Source organism: Suricata suricatta, chromosome 9, assembly GCF_006229205.1.
Source record: "Suricata suricatta isolate VVHF042 chromosome 9, meerkat_22Aug2017_6uvM2_HiC, whole genome shotgun sequence".
Classification (NCBI taxonomy): Eukaryota; Metazoa; Chordata; class Mammalia; order Carnivora; family Herpestidae; genus Suricata; species Suricata suricatta.
In genome coordinates, this window is record NC_043708.1 from 30,417,759 (window position 1) to 30,439,133 (window position 21,375).

At 45.5% G+C, this 21,375-nt stretch overlaps 2 protein-coding genes across 6 annotated transcripts in view; one reads left to right on the top strand and one right to left on the bottom strand.

Moving 5' to 3' along the window:
- SLC10A1 (solute carrier family 10 member 1) overlaps window positions 1–13,424 on the top strand; it is a 20,109-nt gene extending 6,685 nt beyond the window's left edge. The window contains exons 2-5 of the mRNA XM_029952500.1: window positions 3,360–3,570; window positions 9,136–9,314; window positions 10,884–11,080; window positions 13,036–13,424. Coding sequence (XP_029808360.1) covers window positions 3,360–3,570; window positions 9,136–9,314; window positions 10,884–11,080; window positions 13,036–13,142 — 694 coding nt within the window. The 3' untranslated portion in view covers window positions 13,143–13,424. The remainder of the gene's footprint in view (window positions 1–3,359; window positions 3,571–9,135; window positions 9,315–10,883; window positions 11,081–13,035) is intronic.
- A 3,351-nt stretch (window positions 13,425–16,775) lies between these two features.
- SRSF5 (serine and arginine rich splicing factor 5) lies at window positions 16,776–20,980 on the bottom strand. 5 transcript variants are annotated; one of them, XM_029951783.1, is made up of 8 exons: window positions 20,834–20,980; window positions 19,797–19,941; window positions 19,476–19,546; window positions 19,253–19,351; window positions 18,905–18,974; window positions 17,592–17,665; window positions 17,145–17,255; window positions 16,776–17,056 (listed from the first exon to the last, which is right to left on the bottom strand). In XM_029951783.1, the coding sequence occupies exons 2-8, from the start codon at window positions 19,920–19,922 to the stop codon at window positions 16,792–16,794; spliced, it is 816 nt and encodes a 271-aa protein (XP_029807643.1). In that variant the 5' UTR covers window positions 19,923–19,941; window positions 20,834–20,980; the 3' UTR covers window positions 16,776–16,791. The 5 variants fall into 5 exon arrangements, with proteins under 5 accessions (XP_029807643.1, XP_029807641.1, XP_029807639.1 ...); XM_029951781.1 differs by having other exon boundaries at window positions 16,776–17,059; window positions 20,838–20,978; XM_029951779.1 differs by having other exon boundaries at window positions 16,776–17,059; window positions 20,834–20,978.
- Between the last annotated feature and the right edge of the window lie 395 nt (window positions 20,981–21,375).

A 21,375-nucleotide genomic window follows, 5' to 3' on the forward strand; every position in this document is an offset into this window, starting at 1 on the left:
CTAATTTTTTACCATAGTTTACTGTTTGCTGTAGTTTTTGATAGATACCCTTTACAGGTTAAGCAATTCCATTCTGTTGCTAGTGTGCTGATTTTTGTAATGATGAGCATTGAATTTTGTTGAATGGCAATTTTCTATATCTATCAAATGATCATACCATTGTTTTCTTTAATGTGATAATGCAGGGATAGAGGTCAGTACTCACTCTTACGTTGCTGAGATAAACCCATCTTATTCCTTGTGTTATTTTATAATAGTATTGTGAGATTTGCTAATATTGTATTTATGATTTTTTTCTTCTTTGTTCATGAGAAAGACTCCTAACTTTCCTTCCTCATAACATCCTTTTGCAGCTTTGTTTCTAAAATTATGTTATTCATGTATAATAAATGGGGATATGTTTCCCCCTTTTGTATTCTTTGTATAATACTGAGACTATCTGGACCTTGAATGTCTAGTTGAGCTCTGCTATAAAACCAGACACTTCTTGTAGGGTTTGGACGATAGATTTTCTCTGCTCACTTTATGTCCTTCAGCGATTCTAAGTTGATTAAGGTTTTCGTCTTCATTTTGAATTAGTTTTTGTATATTTCCCAGGAAATTTTCCATTCAATCTAAGTTGAAAAATGAAAGTACAAAACTGACCTTGGTTTCTTCTAGAACTCTCTAAAATCTTTAGTGTCTGCAATTACGTTCCCTTTTTCATTCTAATATAAGCAACGGTGCCGTCTTTTTCCCTGGTTAGTGTGCCGGAGGGGTCTTTTCTTGGACTTGGCAGAGAAATGAATTACTCTTGGTTTCAGTGATCCTCTCCTTATATGCAATTTTTATACATTATTTTTTTCCTCTATTTCCTGAGTTTCTTTTGTTTTCCTCTAGTTTTCTGAGTAAAATACTTAGCTCGTTTTTAGTCTTCTGCTTTCCCTATATAAACATTTAAGGCTATAAGAATTTTTCTCTAAGGATTATTTTAGCTGTTCCCCAGATTTAATTATTTTGTATTGAGATATAATTTATATACTGCAAAGCTCACCCTCTTAGAGTGTGTAATCCAACAGTTTTCTGTATACTCACAAGGTTGTACAACTGTTACCACTATCTAATTCCAGAACATTTAATCATCCCAAAAAGATGCCAGTTAGCAGTCACTACACATTCCTCTCTCACCTGAGCCCCTGGCAACCACTAATCAATTTCATGTCTCTATCAGTTTTTTATCAGTGGAATCACACAGTATGTGGTCGTTTATCCTTCTCCTTCTTCCACGTAGCACATTTTTTTTTCTTTTTTAATTTTTTAAAATGTTTTATTTATTTTTGAGAGAGAGACAGCATGAGCAGGGGAGGGGCAGAGAGAGAGAGAGTGAGACACAGAGTCCGAAGACAGGCTCTGGGCTCTGAGCTAGCTGTCAGCACAGAGACCGACGTGGGGCTCGAACCCACAAACCGGGAGATCATGACCTGAGCCGAAGTCGGATGCTTAACCGACTGAGCCACCCAGGTGCCCCCGTAGCACATTGTTTTCAAGGTTCACCCAGGTGGTAACATGTAGCAATACTTAATATATTACTTTTTATCGCTGAATAATATTATTGTATGATGATGATATGGATACACCATATTTTGCTTATCTGCTCCTCAGTTGATATTTTTACTGTTTTCCACTTCTTGGCTATTATGAATAATGCTATGAATATTAGTATGCAAGCTTTTGTGTCAACATATGTACCAACATGCTTTTCCCATCTCTCAAGTATGTATCAATCAGAATTGCTGGGTCATTCTGTCACTGTCCCATCAAGGACACACGATTCCTATTTCTTCATATCCTCACCAAACTTATTATCCATTATTTTTATTGCAGCCATACTAGTGGGCGTGGCAATCTCATTATATTTTTTATTTGTATTTCTCTAATGGCTAACAACGTGAATTCTGAATAAGTTAAATATATTTTTTGTCTTTGGTTGTTTGTGCTTTTGGTGTCATTAAAAAAATTTTTTTAAGTTTATTTGAGAGGGACAGAGACCGTGCAAGTGTGGTAGGGGCAGAGAGAAAGGGAGATAGAATCCAAGCAGGCTCCACACTGTCAGCACAGAATCCATGTGGGGTTCAAATTCATGAAACCGTGAGATTATGACCTAAGCCTAAATCAAGCGTTGGATGCTTACGACTGAGCCACCCAGGTGCCCCTTGTTTCTAAGAAACTATTATGTAACCCAAGGTTAGCTCCCATGTGTTTTAAAACATGTGTGGCATCATTATGCTTTTCCAGACATTTTTTCCACTATGATGATAATGTGAGATATTTAGATCTTTTATTTTCCAACAGTTCTTTTATTATGGATTTCTCGGTTTCAACTCTCCTGTATCAGCATAAGACCTCACTTCTGGTCCCCCCTCCTTTGGGCATTAAAACTGAAGCCTCCAGATTCCAAGACTAACACCCCCCTCCCTCCCTCTCCACACAGTGGAGCTTCAGCATGACTTCACCCACCCACCCCTTTGCATCCTGTCTCTGGTACCTGAAAATTTCCCTAAATTTCCTCCAAGCTCAAATATGTGTTTAGATGTCTTAGATGTTCACGGAGGAAGGATTTTCCCATTATTTAGTTCACAATATTTTTGGGGAGTCTCTCCTCACCTTTTTTGTTTACATTTTATTTAAGTAATCATTACACCCCACGTGGGGCTCCAATTCACGATCTTAAGATCAAGAGTCCTATGCTCTTCTGACTGAGCCAGCCACGCGCCTTGCTCTGACGTCTTATTCCTAATGATGGTACCTCTACCTGTTGCCCTTCTTGATGGCTACATTCTGGACCCTTTGACCTAGGCTTGGTGTTCAGTTACACTGTATTTCACCTCTACGGAAACAACGAATTAGAGCAGATAGTTAGGGCTGCGGGGAAGGGAAACACGCACTGAGTGGGGCTTTCCGGGGGTCTTGCCAAGCCCTCACGCTTAACACCCCCACAAGAATGGAAGCCGGAGCCATGTATTGTCACGTGAGTATCCCCAAATCCAACAATGTTCCCTAGCAGCTTCATTCTTTCAGGTGGTCTTTCCGGAAGGCCTCTCCCTATACGGGGTCCTATGACTAACACATATTGGGTTCCAAATGGAAATAGTAACAGTATAATTAGGACACAAATTAGAGCTGAGAAGATATATTACTCAGGCTTTGGAACTCACACTCTATCCTGTAACCCGTATCCGTATCTCCGAAGCCTACTGAAAAAAGGAAAGAAATTAATGTATGTAAACTGCTTAGCACAGTGCCTGGCACTTAGCAAGTACTCAACAAGAGAGTCTCTATTAACGGGCACGCTCTCTGTACTCTCCCATTCTCCCACCCAGCATCGTGATGACCACCTGCTCCACCTTCTGTGCCCTGGGCATGATGCCCCTCCTCCTGTATATCTACTCCAGGGGGATCTACGCCGGGGACCTGAAGGACAAGGTCCCCTATAAAGGCATTGTGGTATCGCTAGTCCTGGTTCTCATTCCCTGTGCGGCTGGGATCTTCCTCAATGCCAAACGGCCACAATATGTACCCTATGTCAAGAAGGTAAGAACCTGGGGATTCGTGCAGGGAACAAGAGCACCACCATCATCTCAGGGTATGGCTTGAAAAGAGTCAGTGGGGCTTCTTCTGTGTCAGTTTCCTTCCTTGTTGGAGAAAGAAAAGGGTCTTCTACTGGGACACCTATGCCACGGGACTGTAATGGGCTTGAGAATACTTCTGAAGAGTTAGGAGGAAAATTATTTTTTAACACGTTTTATGACACAATTATCAGAAATCATTGTTTTAGTAACAAAAAAGCCTATATGATGCACCGCCTAGACGTTGACTCTGAGGTTTCATTGCTGTCAATGAATCTGATATTAGCAGAAAGTGAAGGAACACGCGAGAAATAAGATCAAATATGGTAGACATATAGTTGGGTATTGGTTGAATGCAAGAAGGTGGGGTTCGTGAGGAACAGGCAGTCCAGAAAAGCTTCCTGGAGGGGACAGGCTTGGAAAGGGTAGGATCTGGGTCAGCCTGGGGAGAAGTCTGAAGGGAGGAACTCGGGGAACTAGGGGAAACGTGGCTGACTTATGAGAAGCCACAGAAGAGAGCAGGGGAAGAGGCGCTGTACGTGCTCCCAACATTGCAGGTGTGGAGTGGGAGGGAGGGTAGGGCTCCACAGAGTTTGGGGGTGGGGGGCAGGGGCACTGTGGTCATGCACACAGGACATCATGCCACTGCCTTGCCCTCGGAAGAATCACAAACTCTTGGGAGTGCCACCACGATCCCTCTATCAACTTTGTGGTCCAGGAGCTGTCTTGGTCAGTCTCCCCTCCAGCTCATTGCTCACCCACCAGGGCCCCAGCTCCATCCTGGTCCTCCTGACGCCCTGAACACCTGCTTTGGTCCCTACGCGGGTCGATGCCTCGGGCCAACCTACAGGGCATGCATGCTGCCTGGACACCCAAGGCTTGGCAGCAGTTTGGGGCCTGGAACAAAGAAGCTGCAAGTCAGGTTCTCAGGACTTTTCAGTTTTCACACGGCCACCATCTAGGGCAGTTCTGTCTTTGTCCTGGCACAGTCCCAGTACAGTGGCCACAGCGCCCCTCCCCACCCTGTTGGAAGACCCAGAAAAGTCATTCCTCCTCCTGTCCGTGTTCGATCACCCCACCTTAACTCTGGCCGGCATCATCCATTCTCCCTACTCTTGCTTCTCAGAGATGTCCTTTTACGGATTATGGCCCCCAACCTCTAGAGCCTCCCCCAACTTCACTCTCATTTCTGACGTCTCTGCGTGTCTTTTCACAGTCAAGTGTTGATATAGGTTCACCGCCCTCCTACCTTAAAAAAAAAAAAAAAAAAAAGAAGAAAATCCCTACAGAGCTCCAACACTTCCCTTTTCCTCCCCAACCTACACGTCAGGAAACATTCATCCAGCACCTTCCTCCTGCCATCCCGCCAGGGCTGCTCTCCCAGGTCACAGGCCCTCATCAGTTAGTCTCAGCTTCTTGAATCTCTCTTCTCTCCTCCTTGGTCTCCCACCCATTCAGCAAATTGATGACCACCTGTTCTACTTCCCTCACCAAATCCAACAGACATTCCTCATTCATCCTTAACGTTTCAGCAATTTCCAGTGTGGCTGACCACCTCTGTCCTCTCGGAAGCCTCCTCCCTCAGCTGGGTGCTCCTGCTTTCCTATCATCTTTCTGGCACTTCGCTTTGTCCTCCCTAACGAGCTCCTCTTGTATAAGTTACTTCTCTGCCTGCAGTCCAAGCTCTTTCCTTGCCAGATTTTCCGAAGCCCAGGGTCTCTCCACCATAGATCTGGTCCAGCTCAATGACCATCTACAAGCTGATGAGTTCCAGAACACCATCATCAGCTCTCAACTCTCTCCAACTGCAGAATCCATCCACCCATCCATTTAAGCAGGCTTCACGCCTAGCACAGAGCACAGCCATGGGGCTTGAACTCACAACACAAGAAATGGAGACCTGAGCTGAGATCAAGAGTTGGATACTTAACCGACTGAGCCACCTACCCAGGTCCTCCCAGGATGCATTTATTAATTGCCAAGTGTTTCTACCTGACTGTGCCTCAGGCATTTAAATTCAGTATGTCTTAAATTAAAACCGTCTCCTCCCCAAGCCTGTTCCTCCCCCACCCCCGTGATTATCTCAAAGAATGGCATTCTAGGTGCCCAGCTGCCTGAGGCATGAAACCATTAGGTCATTTTCAGTGTCCCCTCTCCATCCCTTCTCACAGCCACCTGAACAAGTGATTGTCTTCTGTCCCTTGGATCCATCTATTCCTCTCCACCTGTGACAACAGTCACTTGGGCCACTATTCTCTCACACAACTGAAATAGCCTCCTATCCTGGCTCCTTGATCAGTTTCAACCTGAGGATGGAGATGGAAAGCACCAACCCCATCACGTCTCTCCGCTGCTCAAAGCACCTCCGTCATACTCCGCAGCACACACTTTACATTCTTAGGTAGCTTGATCTGCTAAAGCCAAACCCCCCTCCCCAGTGTCAGCGCTTTTCTCTGTCCATGAGTCCTTCTCTCTGCCAGGACCACTCCCCACATTAGCAGGGGAAAGAAAAACCCAGAAACATTTGGGTCTATCACAATTTTATTCAAGATAGTTTGTGGAGATACAGGCATACTAAAAAAAAAAATGTAAAAATATGAAGTGACCTCTGCTAATCATTTAATCCAATTCTGCTCCTCCTCATTTTATAGGTAAGGAAGCCAAGGACCATACTGCTAGTCACAACTAATATAAGAATGTCTCCTTTTTAACTCAGAATAACTTAAAAAAAATTTTTTTTAATGTTTATTTTTGCGAGAGAGAGACAGCATGAGCGGGAAAGGGGCAGAGGGAGGAGGGAGGAGACAGAATCCGAAGCAGGCTCCAGGCTGTCAGCACAGCCTGACGTGGGGCTCACACCCACGAACTGTGAGATCATCACCTGAGCTGAAGTCCCAACACTTAACCGAATGAGCCACCCAGGCGCCCCCTGAATAATTTTAATTAAAAATACTCATCTGGGGATGCAGGAAGAATCTCAGCTTAAAGTTGGAAAGGCTCTCAAGATAAAGTTCATTCAGTCTCTGGCCTTCTGACCCAATTTTATATGTAGAATAACTGAGGCCCGGGGAACTTCTCTGGCAGAGCCAGGATCATCAACCCGTCTCCTGTTCCTATTGCATGGCACACCCACCGCTCAATTCAACAACAGAAATGGAGTCAGATGACCTCTCCTGCTGCATAAAATACAGTGAACTACAAGCTGAAAATGAGCCAACACTCGGCCCAGGCTCTTTGCACACTTAACCTTTGCAGACTTCAAGAAATTTTTTTTTGGTTACTGTTTTATTTTTGAGAGAGAGCATGAGTGAGGGAGAGGCAGAGAGAGGGGGAGACACAGAATCTGATGCAGGTTCCAGGCTCTCCACTGTCCGCACAGAGCGTGATGCGGGCAGGGCTCGAACTGTGTGGACACCTAAGCAAGTGAGCCCCCCAGGTGCCCTCTAGAGACTTTCAAATCAAAATTACCCAACTTCTGGAAACTGACTCTGGCAGAAGGTGCCTGCTCAAACACACTATCTAGCGGAAGGTCACATGTAGATAAGCCAAGATACGGTTTCTTGGATGCTGTATTTGGCACGCAATTCAAGTAATACTTTAACTTAGCTATGCAAGGGTTTATTTGAGTCCCTGTGGTTAGGTCAATGAACCTCAGCACAACCTGGTTTACAAGCCACTTTTCCAGAAGCCATCCACCACCCTTAAATAAGGGACCCGCTGTTACAGCTACTCAGCCAGTCCACCGATCCTTTTCCCATTCCTGCTGCTACTGGCGAACTGCCTCACCTGTGTCCCCGTGTCAGCAAGCTGTGGAGACCGCCTGTGTGGGAAGAACAAGCCTGGTCATCGCCTGGGCCACGGGCAAGCTGAGGCATTGGCTGCCCATGAAACGGACATTCTTCACAGCTTCGGGTCGGCGTTAACAGTGAAGTCAGGTGGTCCCCAAAACACAGTGACCTATGGAGAAGCATCTATCTAAGGTCTCTTGTCTAAGCAGAAGGTTGTGGACAAATGGCAAGACTAACACCTCATTTTCCAACTCTATACCTATCTCTACAGAAGGGGCACACCGATGGGGAGGTATGAGCTCATATGACCTCCAAAGCTTACGATCTTGACAATATATAGACCTCAGATGGGAAATGCCTGAGTTCTGCCTCATACTGTTCCTTGTTATCCATGTGGCCTCAACAGTTTCCAATCTGCTCTTTCCAAAATGGGACAACCAGGAAAACCACTTACTGGGATGGATGGACAAAGCCACTTTAGTGGATGCAACCACTAAATACAAGAACAAGAACAAAAACAAAAACCTGACTCTTGATGAGCAATGTTTTTGAAGATCTTGATTGAAATGGAGCAATGGGGGGCACCTGAGTGGCTCAGTTAAGCATCCGACTCTTGATTTTGGTTCAGGTTGTGATCTCAAAGTTCATGAGTTCAACACCCCCCTCCTCCCATCGCTGTCAGTGAGGCACTTGCTTCAGATTCTCTCACCCTCACTCTGCACCTTCCCCGTGCACTTTTTAAAAAAGAGGTATGTGCAAATAAAATCTCACTTAAAAGGGACTCTGGAAGCCCTGAAGGGAAAGCTCTCAGACATTATCACTGGCCAAAAGCAAACTCTGCATTCCCTAACGGAAAGCTTACTTTACAGACCAAAGCAGGAGGATGGATTTCTCCTTCCCAGAAACACCCAGCCAACACCCAGCCAACGAGGACTCTGCCCCACCCCGTGTCTCTCCCTAAAAGCCAGCCCATCCGTGTTCTCAGGACTTGCTGATGGTTCACCATAGCTTGCTTGTCTCAAACTGAACTTCCTCTGCTATTTCCAAATAAACCCATTTTCCTGGTAAAAATCCAGCTCTGGGGCACCTGGGTGGCTGTCGGTTAAGCCTCCGGCTTCGGCTCAGGTCAGATCTCACGTTCATGGGTTCGAGCCCCACATCGGGCTCTGTGCTGACAGCTAGCTCAGAGCCTGGAGCCTGCTTCCAGTTCTGTTGTCTCCCTCTCTCTCTGCCCCTCCCCCTCTCATGCTCTGTCCCTCTCAGTATCAAAAAAAAAAAAAAAAAATCCAGTTTTTAAGTCACCAGTAACAAAAATGTTAATTATCAAGTTTCTGAGCTCCAAGAAGCTTCCTAGTTACTGATAAGAATTCCAAATAAATGAAAGATAAAAGCTTTTTTTGCACTCCCTTCCACTTCAAATACCTATTTTCTTAAACGTTTATTCATTTTTGAGAGACAGAGAGAGTGAATGGTGGAGCAGAGAGACAGGGAGACACAGAATCAGAAGCTCCAGCCTCCGAGCTGCCAGCACAGAGCTGGATGCATGGCTTGAACCCACAAACTGCAAGATCATGACCTGAGCTACAGCCAGACGCTTAACTGACTGAGCCACCCAGGCGCCCCTCACATAATTAATTTTTAATAAGTGTTTTCCACCTTTGATACCCACCCATTCTCCCGGAGACTTGCTCCTCCCCCCACCCCCCACATTTACTGCCTTTTCTTCCCATCTTCACCCACAGGGAGGGACAATCATCATGGTTTTGTTAAGTGTGGCCATCACAGCACTCTCAGTCATCAACGTGGGCAAGAGTATCATGTTTGTCATGACGCCGCACTTGCTGGCCACCTCCTCCCTGATGCCTTTTGTCGGCTTCCTGCTGGGCTACGTCCTCTCTGCTCTCTTCCGCCTCAATGGAAAGTAAGTATTATTTCAGATCCCAGTGTCCCATGGGCCTCATTCTTGTCCTGGACGCTCAGGAAAAGGAGATCCAGAACCTAGGAGAGACCTTTTCCGGGCAGAATGTGCAAATGCACCAACCCAACAAGGAACTCGGGACCGAGAAAATATTGGAGGTTAAGGTACTGAACGGCTCGGGAGCAAGAGCATCTGCATCTAATAACCCAAAGAGCTCATGACACAGTGCTCCCTCCAGAGCCCAGACTCCATCTCCTGCTGAAACCTGGTAGCTGACAACCCTGGAGCAGTCCCACGTTGTCATGGCAAGTGTTGACACTCTTCCTTCCTGACTCTTCCACCTTGCCGGCCCAGGCTTTAGTCTTGACAAGGACACCACTGGGTGACCACTCTGCTAAGCGGCACAGAGAGCTTTGGTGGCCCTGGCCCTCTACCGAGTTTAATCCAATCACAAACCCAGGGGCTACTTGCAGGGACTGTCGGCCTGACAGCCTGGTGTGGGACAGAGACCCTGTCTGGAGTGGCACATTTCAGGAACTTTGCCTCTTTTCAGCCCTACACAAATGCTTATGCAGGAGTCTGAACATTAGTAGCACCCTAATGCTCCCTCCCCCACAAAATGAAATTGCTTTAAAAATACAACTTGCAAGGTTACCCATTTTAAAAAACACACTAATAAAAAACAAACTACTGGATGTATGTAGCATGTGGTGACACAGGAGAGTCAAAAGGCTGCCCACGACCTACTGTATGTCAATTTTTAGAGTGGCAGGTAATAAATGGCCAATCAAAGGCCATCACAGCAGTCTCCCCCACTAATAAACATGCTGAGAATTTTTACAACTTCTAGTTAAGTATTTAAAGACACTAATCACAGCTCCATGAATTAAATACGTATTCATTAGATGTAAACATCCCAATTTTTTTTTCTTTTTAATGTTTGTTTTGAGAGTCCGAGGGAGAGGATGGGCAGGACAGAGAGAATCCCAAGCAGGCCCCACGCTGTGAGCAGAGCCCACGTGGGGCTTGATGGCATGAACCATGAGATCATGGCCTGAAGAAAAAGCAAGAGTCAGAAACGTAACTGACTGAGCCACCTCGGCACCCCCCCCCCATTCTTTAGTCCGTAAAATAAAGAGAGCAAAACCCAGACAGTATGTTCCAAGGTAGATAATGGGACTGAACCAAGTTTGGTTTTTAACCATTAAATGTTTTGGAATCAAAGAAACTAGGGAACGGGACCAGGGGCCCAGGCATTTCAGACAATTTTCTGAATGCTCACAGGGCAACTGCCCTGTAGGTAAAACCCGACACCCAAGCCAATGAGTGATACCGGCTCCCATCTGCTCCGATTTTTAAGCTGGTAGTCCTGCAGAAGTGGACAAATGGTGAAATCTCCTAGCTCCTCAAAAATTCTCATAAATACTCCCAGCCATGAACCTACAGAGTCACCACCGACTTCCCCCTTCATCCACTGGGACTCAGGCAATTTGGGAGGGAGATGGGCGAGCGTGGCACCCTCCCGTCTCTTCTGAGGGCAGTCAGGGTTGTTTTGTTTTGAACCGAACACAGGTGCAGGCGCACCGTCAGCATGGAAACCGGATGCCAAAACGTTCAACTCTGCTCTACCATTCTCAATGTGACGTTCCCCCCCCAAGTCATTGGGCCACTTTTCTTCTTCCCTCTCCTCTACATGATTTTCCAGCTTGGAGAAGGGGTTCTCCTCATCTCCATTTTTCGTTGCTATGAAAAAATCAAGCCTTCCAAGGGTGAGTACTGAATCATTCTTTTGAGTTCTCCCCGATATATCAGACCTGATCCTGGCCAGCACACCAGTCTCGGGCAGGGACCTCTGCATGGAGCTTCAACTCTTACCGAATCATGAGGAACCAGATAGCACCAAGAAGTAGGAAGGGACTTCAAAGAGCCAAACCTCTTCCTATTAATAGCACTCTGCTGCCTTCTAGCCAGAAGAATCAACCCTAGACAGACTTCACACTCATGGGAGTAATGTAATTTTGACTTCAACTGCGGAGACCATGGACGACTCAGGATAAACAAATAGGACAGAATGGTCTTGGATAGTAAATAGCTATGAGGTATCAGTTGTGTGAAAGGCCCCTATTCACAATCTGGAAGATGCGGGGAGTCCCAGGACTAGGTCCTCCTGTCCTAGAACCAGGTCTAGACCACAGCACCACTGGTCCTCCTTTATGAAGGAAAACACACTGAAGCAAAAGCCTAATTACACAGAATCCAAGGGGAAAAAAAAAAAAAAAAAGACTCCCAACTCTGGCTACACAGTAAATAAAACTAAGGGTAAGCTTATTAAATAGTAACCATTACAATAGTTTAATATTAATATAATTGATACTTAATATGATCACTATTAAATTACTTTCTAAACACCACCTCCTCTAAGATGCTCTGAGAGTTTTGTATTTTTTTTAAACTATAATAAACCTCAAGGAAACCCACGAAGTCCCTTCCTTTAAGTGGACCATGTCTTTTTTTTAGGTCATTTCAGTATTTTATAATTCTAAGCATATTATACTCAAACTATATTCTTAGTCACTCAAATCCTTCATTTCCCATGAACTTGAGGACTCCTTCAAAATGTTTTCTAGACCCTGGAGATGGACTTAGACCATAGGAGACAACTTCCCCTGGGGATTATCTTATGGTAGTATATGCAGACTTACCACTAACATATAATCGTACCAAGCAGCCCCAAAGAAACCATACTTCAAAACTTTCTAAGTGTTCATTCGAAGCTACAGTGGAGTTGTGGAAAACCATCTCATCTCGCTGCCCTGAAGGGGACTCAAATCTGTAGCGCGTGCAGCCCGGAGTCTCCACCCCCTTGCACAAGCAGTGTGAGAAGCGAAGCTTTCTAACCTAGGCAGCCACCTCCCCGAGCCTGCGGGCTACAGCACGCCGCAGGAGACCCTCAGCGGAGCCGCGGCGCTCAGAGCTGCCGCAGCTGTGCCCGGGGCAGGGGGGACTCACGCCTTTCCCTGCTGCTGAGCCCTGTGTCCTACAAAAACGGGGACAATATCCGGGAACCCCGACCCCTCACCACCTCCGTATCGGCAGAAAAAGGGGTAGCCACGTCCGACAAGGGGGGCATGGAAACTCCAAACTTAAAAGACCTCTTAAAGCTTTTCCCTCCCTGCGCTTCCTTGCTTGTGGAATGCAAGCACTTTGCTGAACATAAAACTCAACTCTCCCACTGCGTTGCCTGTACCAAGAAGTTGGAGAGAAGTGAGTAAAAACCAGTAAGTTAGAAGATTGATAATTATTAGTAATATTACCATTGGGGATGTTCAAGGGAAAGCACATCTTTCTCCAGTTTAAGAATAAGTCATGGGAGGGGACACCTGGGGTCCAATTAAGTGTTCAACTCTTAATTTTCACTCAGGTCATGATCTTTAGGTTTGTGAGTTCAAGCCCCACATGAGGCTCTGCATTGGTAGTGCAGAGCCTGCTCGGAATTCTCTCTCCTCTTCCCCTGCTCTCAAAATAACAAAACGTAAAAAAAAAAAAAAAAAAAAAAATCAGTCATGGGAGGACGCATGGTAAGAGATGGGGGCAAAGGGGGGAACACACAAAAACATATAGAATACAACTTAGCCCCTAGGAGGCGCTGTCTTCCACTGAATAAAGTTTCATATTAACTACTGTTACTCTCCTTCCCCACCCTTGACCCTTTTCAACTTTCCAGATAAAACAAAAATGATCTACACAGCTGCTCCAACTAAAGAAACTATTCCAGAAGCCCTAGGAAACGGCACCCACAAAGGGGAGGAGTGCTCCCCTTGTACAGCCTAGCTCCCCCAATGTACTGGATTCTGGTCTGAGGGTCATTCAGAAGCCAGTGTGATAGAGAGCAAACAGAGAAAAGGAATACCAGAGACGGAGTCTCTCTCCTGAACTGCCAGCAGAAACTACCAGAGCCGACAAACCTCGCCTGGCGGGAGCACAGATGAGTCTACCTAAAGAGCCTCGCCCAAACCCCCAGTATCCAAGTTGATACCTGTTTAAAAAACAAAAACTTGTGGGTGCCTGGGTGGCTCAGTGAGTTACGTGTCCAACTCTTGACTCTAGCTCAGGTCATGATCTCACAGTTTGGGAGTTCAAGCCTGGCATCAGGCTGTGTGCTGTCAGTACAGGGCCTGCTTGGGATTCTCGCTCTGTGGCACCCCCTCTCAAAAATGATAATAATGAAACAAAAAATAAATAAAAGAATTCCGCAATGACAGTCCTATTAAGGCAAAAACCAAAACTGCCTTTTGTCCATGCAATTCCAGAACAGTGTTCCACAAGCATATAAGAGGCACTCAATTTCTGAATTAAGCAACAAATAGGGACATTCACCTAAAACCAAATATCCAAAGCCTGTTCCGACTTTCGTGACCAAAAAGGAAATCCTCTGAGTGTTCCCAGATTTAAGTTTCAGAAGTCTTTTCTAACCTTAAAATTCCCCATTCCTTCCCTTTTGACATTAATGGAATTCAAGCTCCTAAGAACACCAACATGACACCACATGTACACATGTACAAAAGCAGACATAAAACACAAAAGCAATTAAACACGACTAGCTCAAAAACTCAACAAGAATGAATGGACGTTTCTGGAGAACACCGTCAGAAGTGGAAGGGGAAAGCCAGGAAACAAGGAAACGCAACAGAGTTGTTCACTCACTAAGAACTTGGCAAATCAGTTCATTAGCTATCAGTGGTTCTCATGTTACAACCCCTCAAAACTCAGAGAAATGCAAGCTATCGCTAAAGGAGTGTGGTTGCTCTATTTAATTATAATTCTAGTATTTCAAATTTCCTCCAATGGAATGTTTTACATAACGCCCACATGCAAACATGAGATACATTCATGAACATCGCATCCTTGCAAATAGGAGACCATGCCTAATTAAGATTTCATACCATTTAGCAGGACTGGGAACCCCCGTTACTTTTTAAGGCAGAGTCTAGCCGATGTCCAATACCAGCAGGGCTCCTGGTTCCACGGCAAATTTAAGAATCACCGGTTTGGGTCACTGACACTCTCAATCTGTGAAAAAAAGGTCTACCCACCTACCACTTATCATAGTCTCTTAAACTGAACTGTTCAAATGATTCTACCTCCTAGCGGACATCACCTGCCTGGAACCTTGGTTAAACAGAATAGAGTTGGTTTTTTCAGGAAAGCAAGGCTGGACTTGGGTTCTAGGACACTCAAATTGTCCTCTTAAAATACTAGATGAAAAGAATATATAACAGAAACTACACTATGTCCAGCAAAATATTATCCTAAATTTGCTTAAGATTACACTCACACTCCCCTATTTCTCAGGTCTTGGCATCTGGGAATTCAGGTTTATTTTGCTGGTTCAAACGAACTCCCAGTCATCTCTGCCATTTGCTCAAAGGGCCTTATTTTACTGCTTCACTGTGTAACAAAAACTTGTACTGCTCAAGTGGTGAGCCACGGATATCATTTACTTATTTAGAGGTAAAGAAAAAGGTGAAAAAATATCAGAATAGAGTCAACTGGTAAAATATCAAAAAGTACCTACATCACTCTACTCAGTTACATTTATAATACTTAAGAAAAGTTGACTCTTTCCATTTGACATTAACTCTGGGCTGTCTTCCAGCCTTCCAAGGCAACCTAATAAAAAAAAAACAACCTGGGGCATCTGGCTGGCTCAGCTGGTAGAACATGTGACTCGATCTCGTTCCGAGTTCGAGCCCCACATTGGGTGCAGGTTACTTACAAAATCTTAAGGAAAAAAAGAAAAAAATCTAGGTTCCATGGCTTTATACATGTCACCACCTGAATAAACAAGTATACTAAACTCTCCCTAGAAGCCATCTCACTCGTGGTAGAGGGATCAACTTCCCCACTTTATGGCCTAAATTTCTAGTCTGGGGTATGAGAAGTACATGTATACCAAAACCTCTCAAACCTATTTCCCCAAATGGATTCCCACTACCCAATCCCCACACTTTTGGAAAGCCAAAAGCAATCCTTCTGGTGCTTGTTTACCTCAAAAAATCATACAAGGCTAAGGCAGATTTGTCTACACTAAGTAAACGTGGTGTTCTGGTTCTGGAGAACTGGCTTCTAATTCCCACACTAGCCCACTACTGACTTGCCCTTCTTTGGCCCCAGTTTCGCTCCCATAGAAGTGTTACTGTACGTAGAAGCGGGTTGTGAAAATGCGTGAACACACGGGGAAGACATCTGTAAGAGTATCTGGCTACCGTCTGTCACTCACTGTTACCATTCATCCAACCTAACACTCCTACAGGGAACCAAGGTAATGCAAGTGATCGCCAGAGAGTCCTAGAAGAAACTAGTAACAGAGCTCATTATCTGCAGGTTTAGGCTCCCAGAACGAAGATGGATGTAGAACCTTCAACTGTTTTCCCCTTAACACACTGCCACGCCCACATCGCAGCATTGAAAGAAAAAAAACATGCGAATCCCCTTAAAGCACTCTTTTGCATGGACTTAAAGTGAGCTCTGTGTGATAACCTCACCTTCAAAACCTTCAAAATTACACACAACACATAAACACAAATTCTGTAACTTCCCTCCCAAATTACCAATCACTTGGCTACGGAAGCCTAAATAACCTGATGCCAATACAATAAAGTGATAAAGGGAAAGAGCCTGGGAGGTCACACACAAGAAACCCAAACAACTGCCACCACTACTGCAAACAGTTCACGGCCTTCTCAGCCCTGGTTTGGACTAGCCCTGACTGGAATGGCAAGACTGAAATCTTCAAAAAACAAAAAATCCACCACACCAAACTCCAGGCTTCTCTAGAAGGCGTTTTAAATGTGCTGACTGTAGATGGGGAGGGAGGAGTAAACCGCATTCGTCCTCACACAGACAGACAAAAACAATTTTATAATCTTTTTATTATCAATAACAAACAGCTGCGTCAACGGGTCTGTCGGGCAGCTGCCGGAGGGCCGGCGGGAGGACACCCTTGGCCCTAACAAGGAAAACTCAAGCCTTTATGTACAGCAAATTTAGAGCTCTTTTAAATGTCCAAAGCCATTAATTAGTTTAATCGAGGCATTAAACTAATTCTGAATTAACATATATGAATAATCAAGAACTAAAATGTTCAAATCTTTTCTAGTACAAAAAAATTATATTTGCTTTAGTTATAAAAGAGCTCTCTCAATATACACAAACTATACACTTCAGACATTCACAAAAATGTGAGCAGAAGGCTTATCAAAAGACATTTAATACAATTAGTTTTCAACAACCCCTCGGTGGTCCACATCTACAAAGATACCCAGCCCAACCCAACCCCCCCCTCCAAACCCCACCCCACCCCCACAGAAAAGCACATACTTACCAGAATTTTTAGCAAGTATGGTTTGGGAATTTGTGTGTGTGTGTGTGTGTGTGTGTGTGTTTTAAAAAAGGCCCCCAAGGGCAAGTTATTTACAGTTTAATTGCCACTGTCAACTGATCTGGACCTTGACCGGGATCGGGACCTGGACCTCTGGCGATCGACAGATGCTGGAGACTTAGATCTACTTGAAGAACCACGTTTCTGGCTCTTTTCAGGCACAGGAGACCTACTAACAGAACGGGACTTGCTCCGGCTCCGGCTCCGGCTCCTGGACCGGCTGTAAGACTTGCGACTCCGGGAACGAGATCGGCTACGAGACCTAGAGGAGCTCCTGGTTCGGGAACGAGACCTGCTTCGTGACCTACTGGGAAGGGGGTAAATACAACATAAGCAGCAGTCCCTACAGACATATTGATTAAAATTTTGTCTTAGAAATGTTAAAGAGATACCTGTGCCTTTTGCTGCCTTCAATTAATTTGATTTTTCTCCCATTTATTTCCTTTCCAGAAAGTTTTTCAATAGCATTCTTTAAATCACCATAAGAGGCAAACTCTACCACCCTACAATTAAAAACACAAAAGCCCTTTATAAAGTGATATACATCTTGCAACACAGTCCAACTACATGTAGCAAACATGTCCCTTTGGCTCATGCTACCTTGTCTTAGATCTTAATGAAGAACAGCATTGCAACAAAGTTTCTCAACTTTTCCAAAGATGCCAGCAGCACCCTCAACTTGTTACAGTAACTATTGTCCAATACTCCCTACAGAGCAAACTCATCCTGGATGGAGAACCACTGCGCTACAGTCATGTCCAAATTTTAAGTTCTCCGAAAACCTTGACAGTAAAATCTTCAGTTTTAGAAGGCTGTTAGGGTCTACAATACACACTCACCCTTCGTTTAATTTAGGTCGATGTGCGTCCGCAAAGGTTACTTCCCCAGCTTGTCTCATGAAATCTTTGAGATCCTTAACACAAGACAATTGTGTCAAGCAACGAAAAGGCAACTGGACACACAAACAACCACATGGTATAAAAAAAAACAAGACTACTGGAAGAGAAGATGTTAGATAAAGTACAAACATGGCATTTACCACACTTGTATTCTATCAGAATTGAAAAATTATCTAGGTCAGGGCACGAAATAAGCAAAAAGCATATTGCTTTTAAGCAAAATGCTAGAGGAAATTCAGGTTTTAACATTAAAGTAGTATTAGTCTATACTGAGCTCAATACAGAAGAAAAAAAGCAAAACGAAAAGCAAGGAAAACAACAAAAAAGAAAACAGTACATATTTTAAAAGTAAAGACTAAAGTAGAAATTTTATATTAAAAAACAAAAAACAACAGAACATTTACAAGACACCAGTTATTTTGTGCCCCATATGTCATTAAAAAAGTTTACTTTACCTTTATTATTATTTCCCTAGGCTAGTCAAGCAGCAAACCATTAATCGGTCGGAGAAACCTTCAGGACATATGCCCGACTGGCTCTTCGCCACCCACTTGAAGGACACTACCCAATCGATGGAAGCCTTTAATCGCACAGCCCTCCCTATCAGCCGATACAGGCGATGCAGACTCGTTCTACTCTTGTGCAGTTACCAAGGACCACTTTACTGCGATCAGGATTCCAACGACCACCTAACTTCGTATCTTTCAACTCTTTTCGACCAGGACCTCTTATTCGGAAGCGTTACAGGAAGACCGCTCTCAACTTAGGGATCAGATCACGTTATCAACGCTCTGGGATCGCTGCAACCTGGCACTTCAAGTTAAGTTGCACCGATTACGTCTAGACCGGCAAACACAGATCTAGAGGTGGCCAATTGATCACTGTAGGAGCTGACTGGCAAAGTCAACCAGGCCCAACCAAGAGTGACCAAGACAACGATTAGGATAACCCACAGGCACTCCTCGTCATAAGGCCAACGACACAGATAGGCTGGCAAATAAAGGGTTTAATATTTGGTTAAAATTGATTTTTAAAAAACAACATATCCTTAAAACATTATAAACATTTCATCAATAATTATTAAAGTTTCAAATATCCCCCAGTTACATTTAATTAAAATTTAAAAATTACAATTAAACCCCTTAAGTTAATTAAAGATAAAATTACTTTTACTAAAACATAATAAAACATTAGCTACCCATTAAATTTTTAAAAGCCACATTAAAATAGCTCAAAACTGTATTTCAACAAACCTGCCAGCTGACTCTTGAAGATAAATTTTCAACTATAAGCCGATTTTCTGTTCTTACAGGTGGAGCATTTCTGAGGAAGAAAATGAGCACTCACAATGGAAGAAATGCAGCAGTGGGTACCTACTGTGCTTGTGGGCGAGTTCAAGCAATGAGACAGAACACGTCATTCAAAGGACTTGCATCAAGTTCCTAGCGACTTATTACACACACTGATCAGGACAGTGGATTAACACGAGGAGAAATGATTACTAGTAAGTTGCAGAATCACTTATTGCTAATGGTTCTTAAACGTTAAAAACGCCTCCTGTAAAGACTGTGCAAAGCAGCCATCCGCCACCTATCACATACCGTCTATCATTTCGAGGTCTGCGACTACTAAATCGGTCAGAATAGCGTCCTCTACCTCGTCCACCTCGAGATCGAGCCCTAGCATGTTCAATAGTAACCCTACAGGAAGGGGGAAAAAACGGTGTTATCCCCACACAAGCCACAAGAGAGCCACTGTAAAAATCACCCCAGCCGATCCAGTCCATTCTACAGTGCTAACGGGTTCCGAAACAAACGTTCTCACCTTTCACTGCACAGTTCTTTACCATCAAGTTCATATACGGCATCATCTGCATCCCTGGGATCCTCGAATTCCTAAAAGGTAAACACGGGGGGAAAAAACCGCGCTTGATGGGGCCGAGATGTACTCCACAACATATTAAGAGCGCTACAAACGTGAGGCAGACGACTAGCTTAATGACAGGGATCAGGAGCGGGCTCCCTCAAGAAAAGTCATGCTGTCAGAACACAAAGTTTTCCAAGGATACCCTACCTGAACTCCGAAAAACAAAAAACACTGCTCATCAAAATCTTTACCGACTTAACAGTGGTTCTAAACACTTACCACAAAACCAAAGCCTCTTTTCAGATCAATATCTCTTATTCGTCCATACCCCTTGAAGAATCTTTCCACGTCCTTCTCCCTGGCCGCGGGATTTAGCCTCCCAATGAACACTCGACAGCCACTCATGATGTCCGGCTAATGTTTCCTGTTAGAAAATGATTCGATTGAAACAATACCAGTGAATGTCAGAAGAATGCCTGGTCAAGGGGTCAAAATCATAAACGGCATAAAATAAAATGTTTACCCGGTGATGTTATAAACAAGATTGCCAAGAGTGCCTCTTATTAGGCCAGGTCCCTTGCAGACAAAATTAAAACTCGGCTCCCAACACGATCCTTCCCTGGGCCCAGACAGCAGCAACCGCAACGCCCACTGCCGCCTCTGGAACTGCGCAGCCGCACTCTCTCCCCGGCTCTTCTGGCCCCCTCCCATCTGCCGCAGTTAGGAAAGGCCGAGAAGTGCGGGCGGAGCCGACCCCGCCCTCCGCAAGGCCAGACCAATGGCGACGGGCCGCACGCGCGTCGCCGCCTCCCAGGAGCGTCACAACGGGTAGAAGCCGGAAACTCGCGACGCCACCGCCGCGCCTGCGCAGACGGCGCCGGGCGAACGCCGGCAACCACAAAATGGCTGCGGCGGAGCCGGCGGTGAGGAGCGCCGCGCGTGCCAAACGCCCTCCTTCCACCCCCCTCCCACGACTCCATGGTTCCGGAGTCAATGTGCCCTCCCGCAGAAAGCCCTAACGACACCCTCGAGCAAAGGGCTCGGCCCAAACTCGGGGGGTTCAGGTAGTGAAGAGGTAAGAGGCAGGGAGGGGCACACGACCCCTGTGTACAAAGGACCAGAACCACGACCGCCCTTCCACCTCAGTTCCCCTCAAACAATACCCCAAGGGAGACGTGCCCCAGCGCCCACCTCGAATAAACTGCGCTCATTGGACGCCGTCCTCCGCAAAGAGAGCAGCCCTGGCCACTCACGAGCTGAGCGGCCATGAAGAAGCCTCGATCCGAGAAGCCTTTCCCTCAAAGTGAGTCACTCACCTACCGGACAGGATCTTTGGCAGCTGAGACCAGAGAGGTCCGTAGTCTGCGACGGAGCCGTCTGCCTCCTCGCAGACCAGGACTAAACTCGCCTACGTCTCTCCAAATCTGACGCACTTCGATGCTCCTGCGTTCCACAAAATGGAGGGCGCGCCCCTGCGTCACTTCCGGGAACGCCCCCGGGGGCCTCCCCGCTGGACCCAGGGACGGACGTTTCAGAGGAGCCAGACGTTTTCGGGCGGCAGGGACCACTTTACAGTGACCGCCTCAGCGACCTGCATCAGCGGTGGGCGGGGCCGTCAGGTACCCGCTGGACGGGGCACGGTTGAAGATGTTTGCTCCTGTAGTGGGACTCATCATTGTCTCTCCTGTGAAGATACGCTGGAGCAGGGGCGTCTGGCTGTTTCAGTCAGTTGAGCCTCCGACTTCAGCTCAGTTCATAATCCAACGGTTCGTGGGTTCGAGCCTCGGGCTTTGGGCTGACAGCTCGGAGCTTGGAGTCTTCTTTGAATTGTCTCCCTCTCTCTGTGCCCGTCCCCCAC

What these genes read in the sequence shown, in the direction of transcription:
- SRSF5 (XM_029951781.1), bottom strand. Translation starts at nt 19,922, where the DNA reads ATGAGTGGCTGTCGAGTGTTCATTGGGAGGCTAAATCCCGCGGCCAGG. An exon ending in AGACCTCGAAATGATAGACG is followed by an intron (nt 18,975 to 19,252) that starts GTATGTGATAGG and finishes TTTCTTCCTCAG; the next exon opens with AAATGCTCCACCTGTAAGAA. An exon ending in CGACCTAAATTAAACGAAGG is followed by an intron (nt 17,256 to 17,591) that starts GTGAGTGTGTAT and finishes TTTTAATTGTAG; the next exon opens with GGTGGTAGAGTTTGCCTCTT.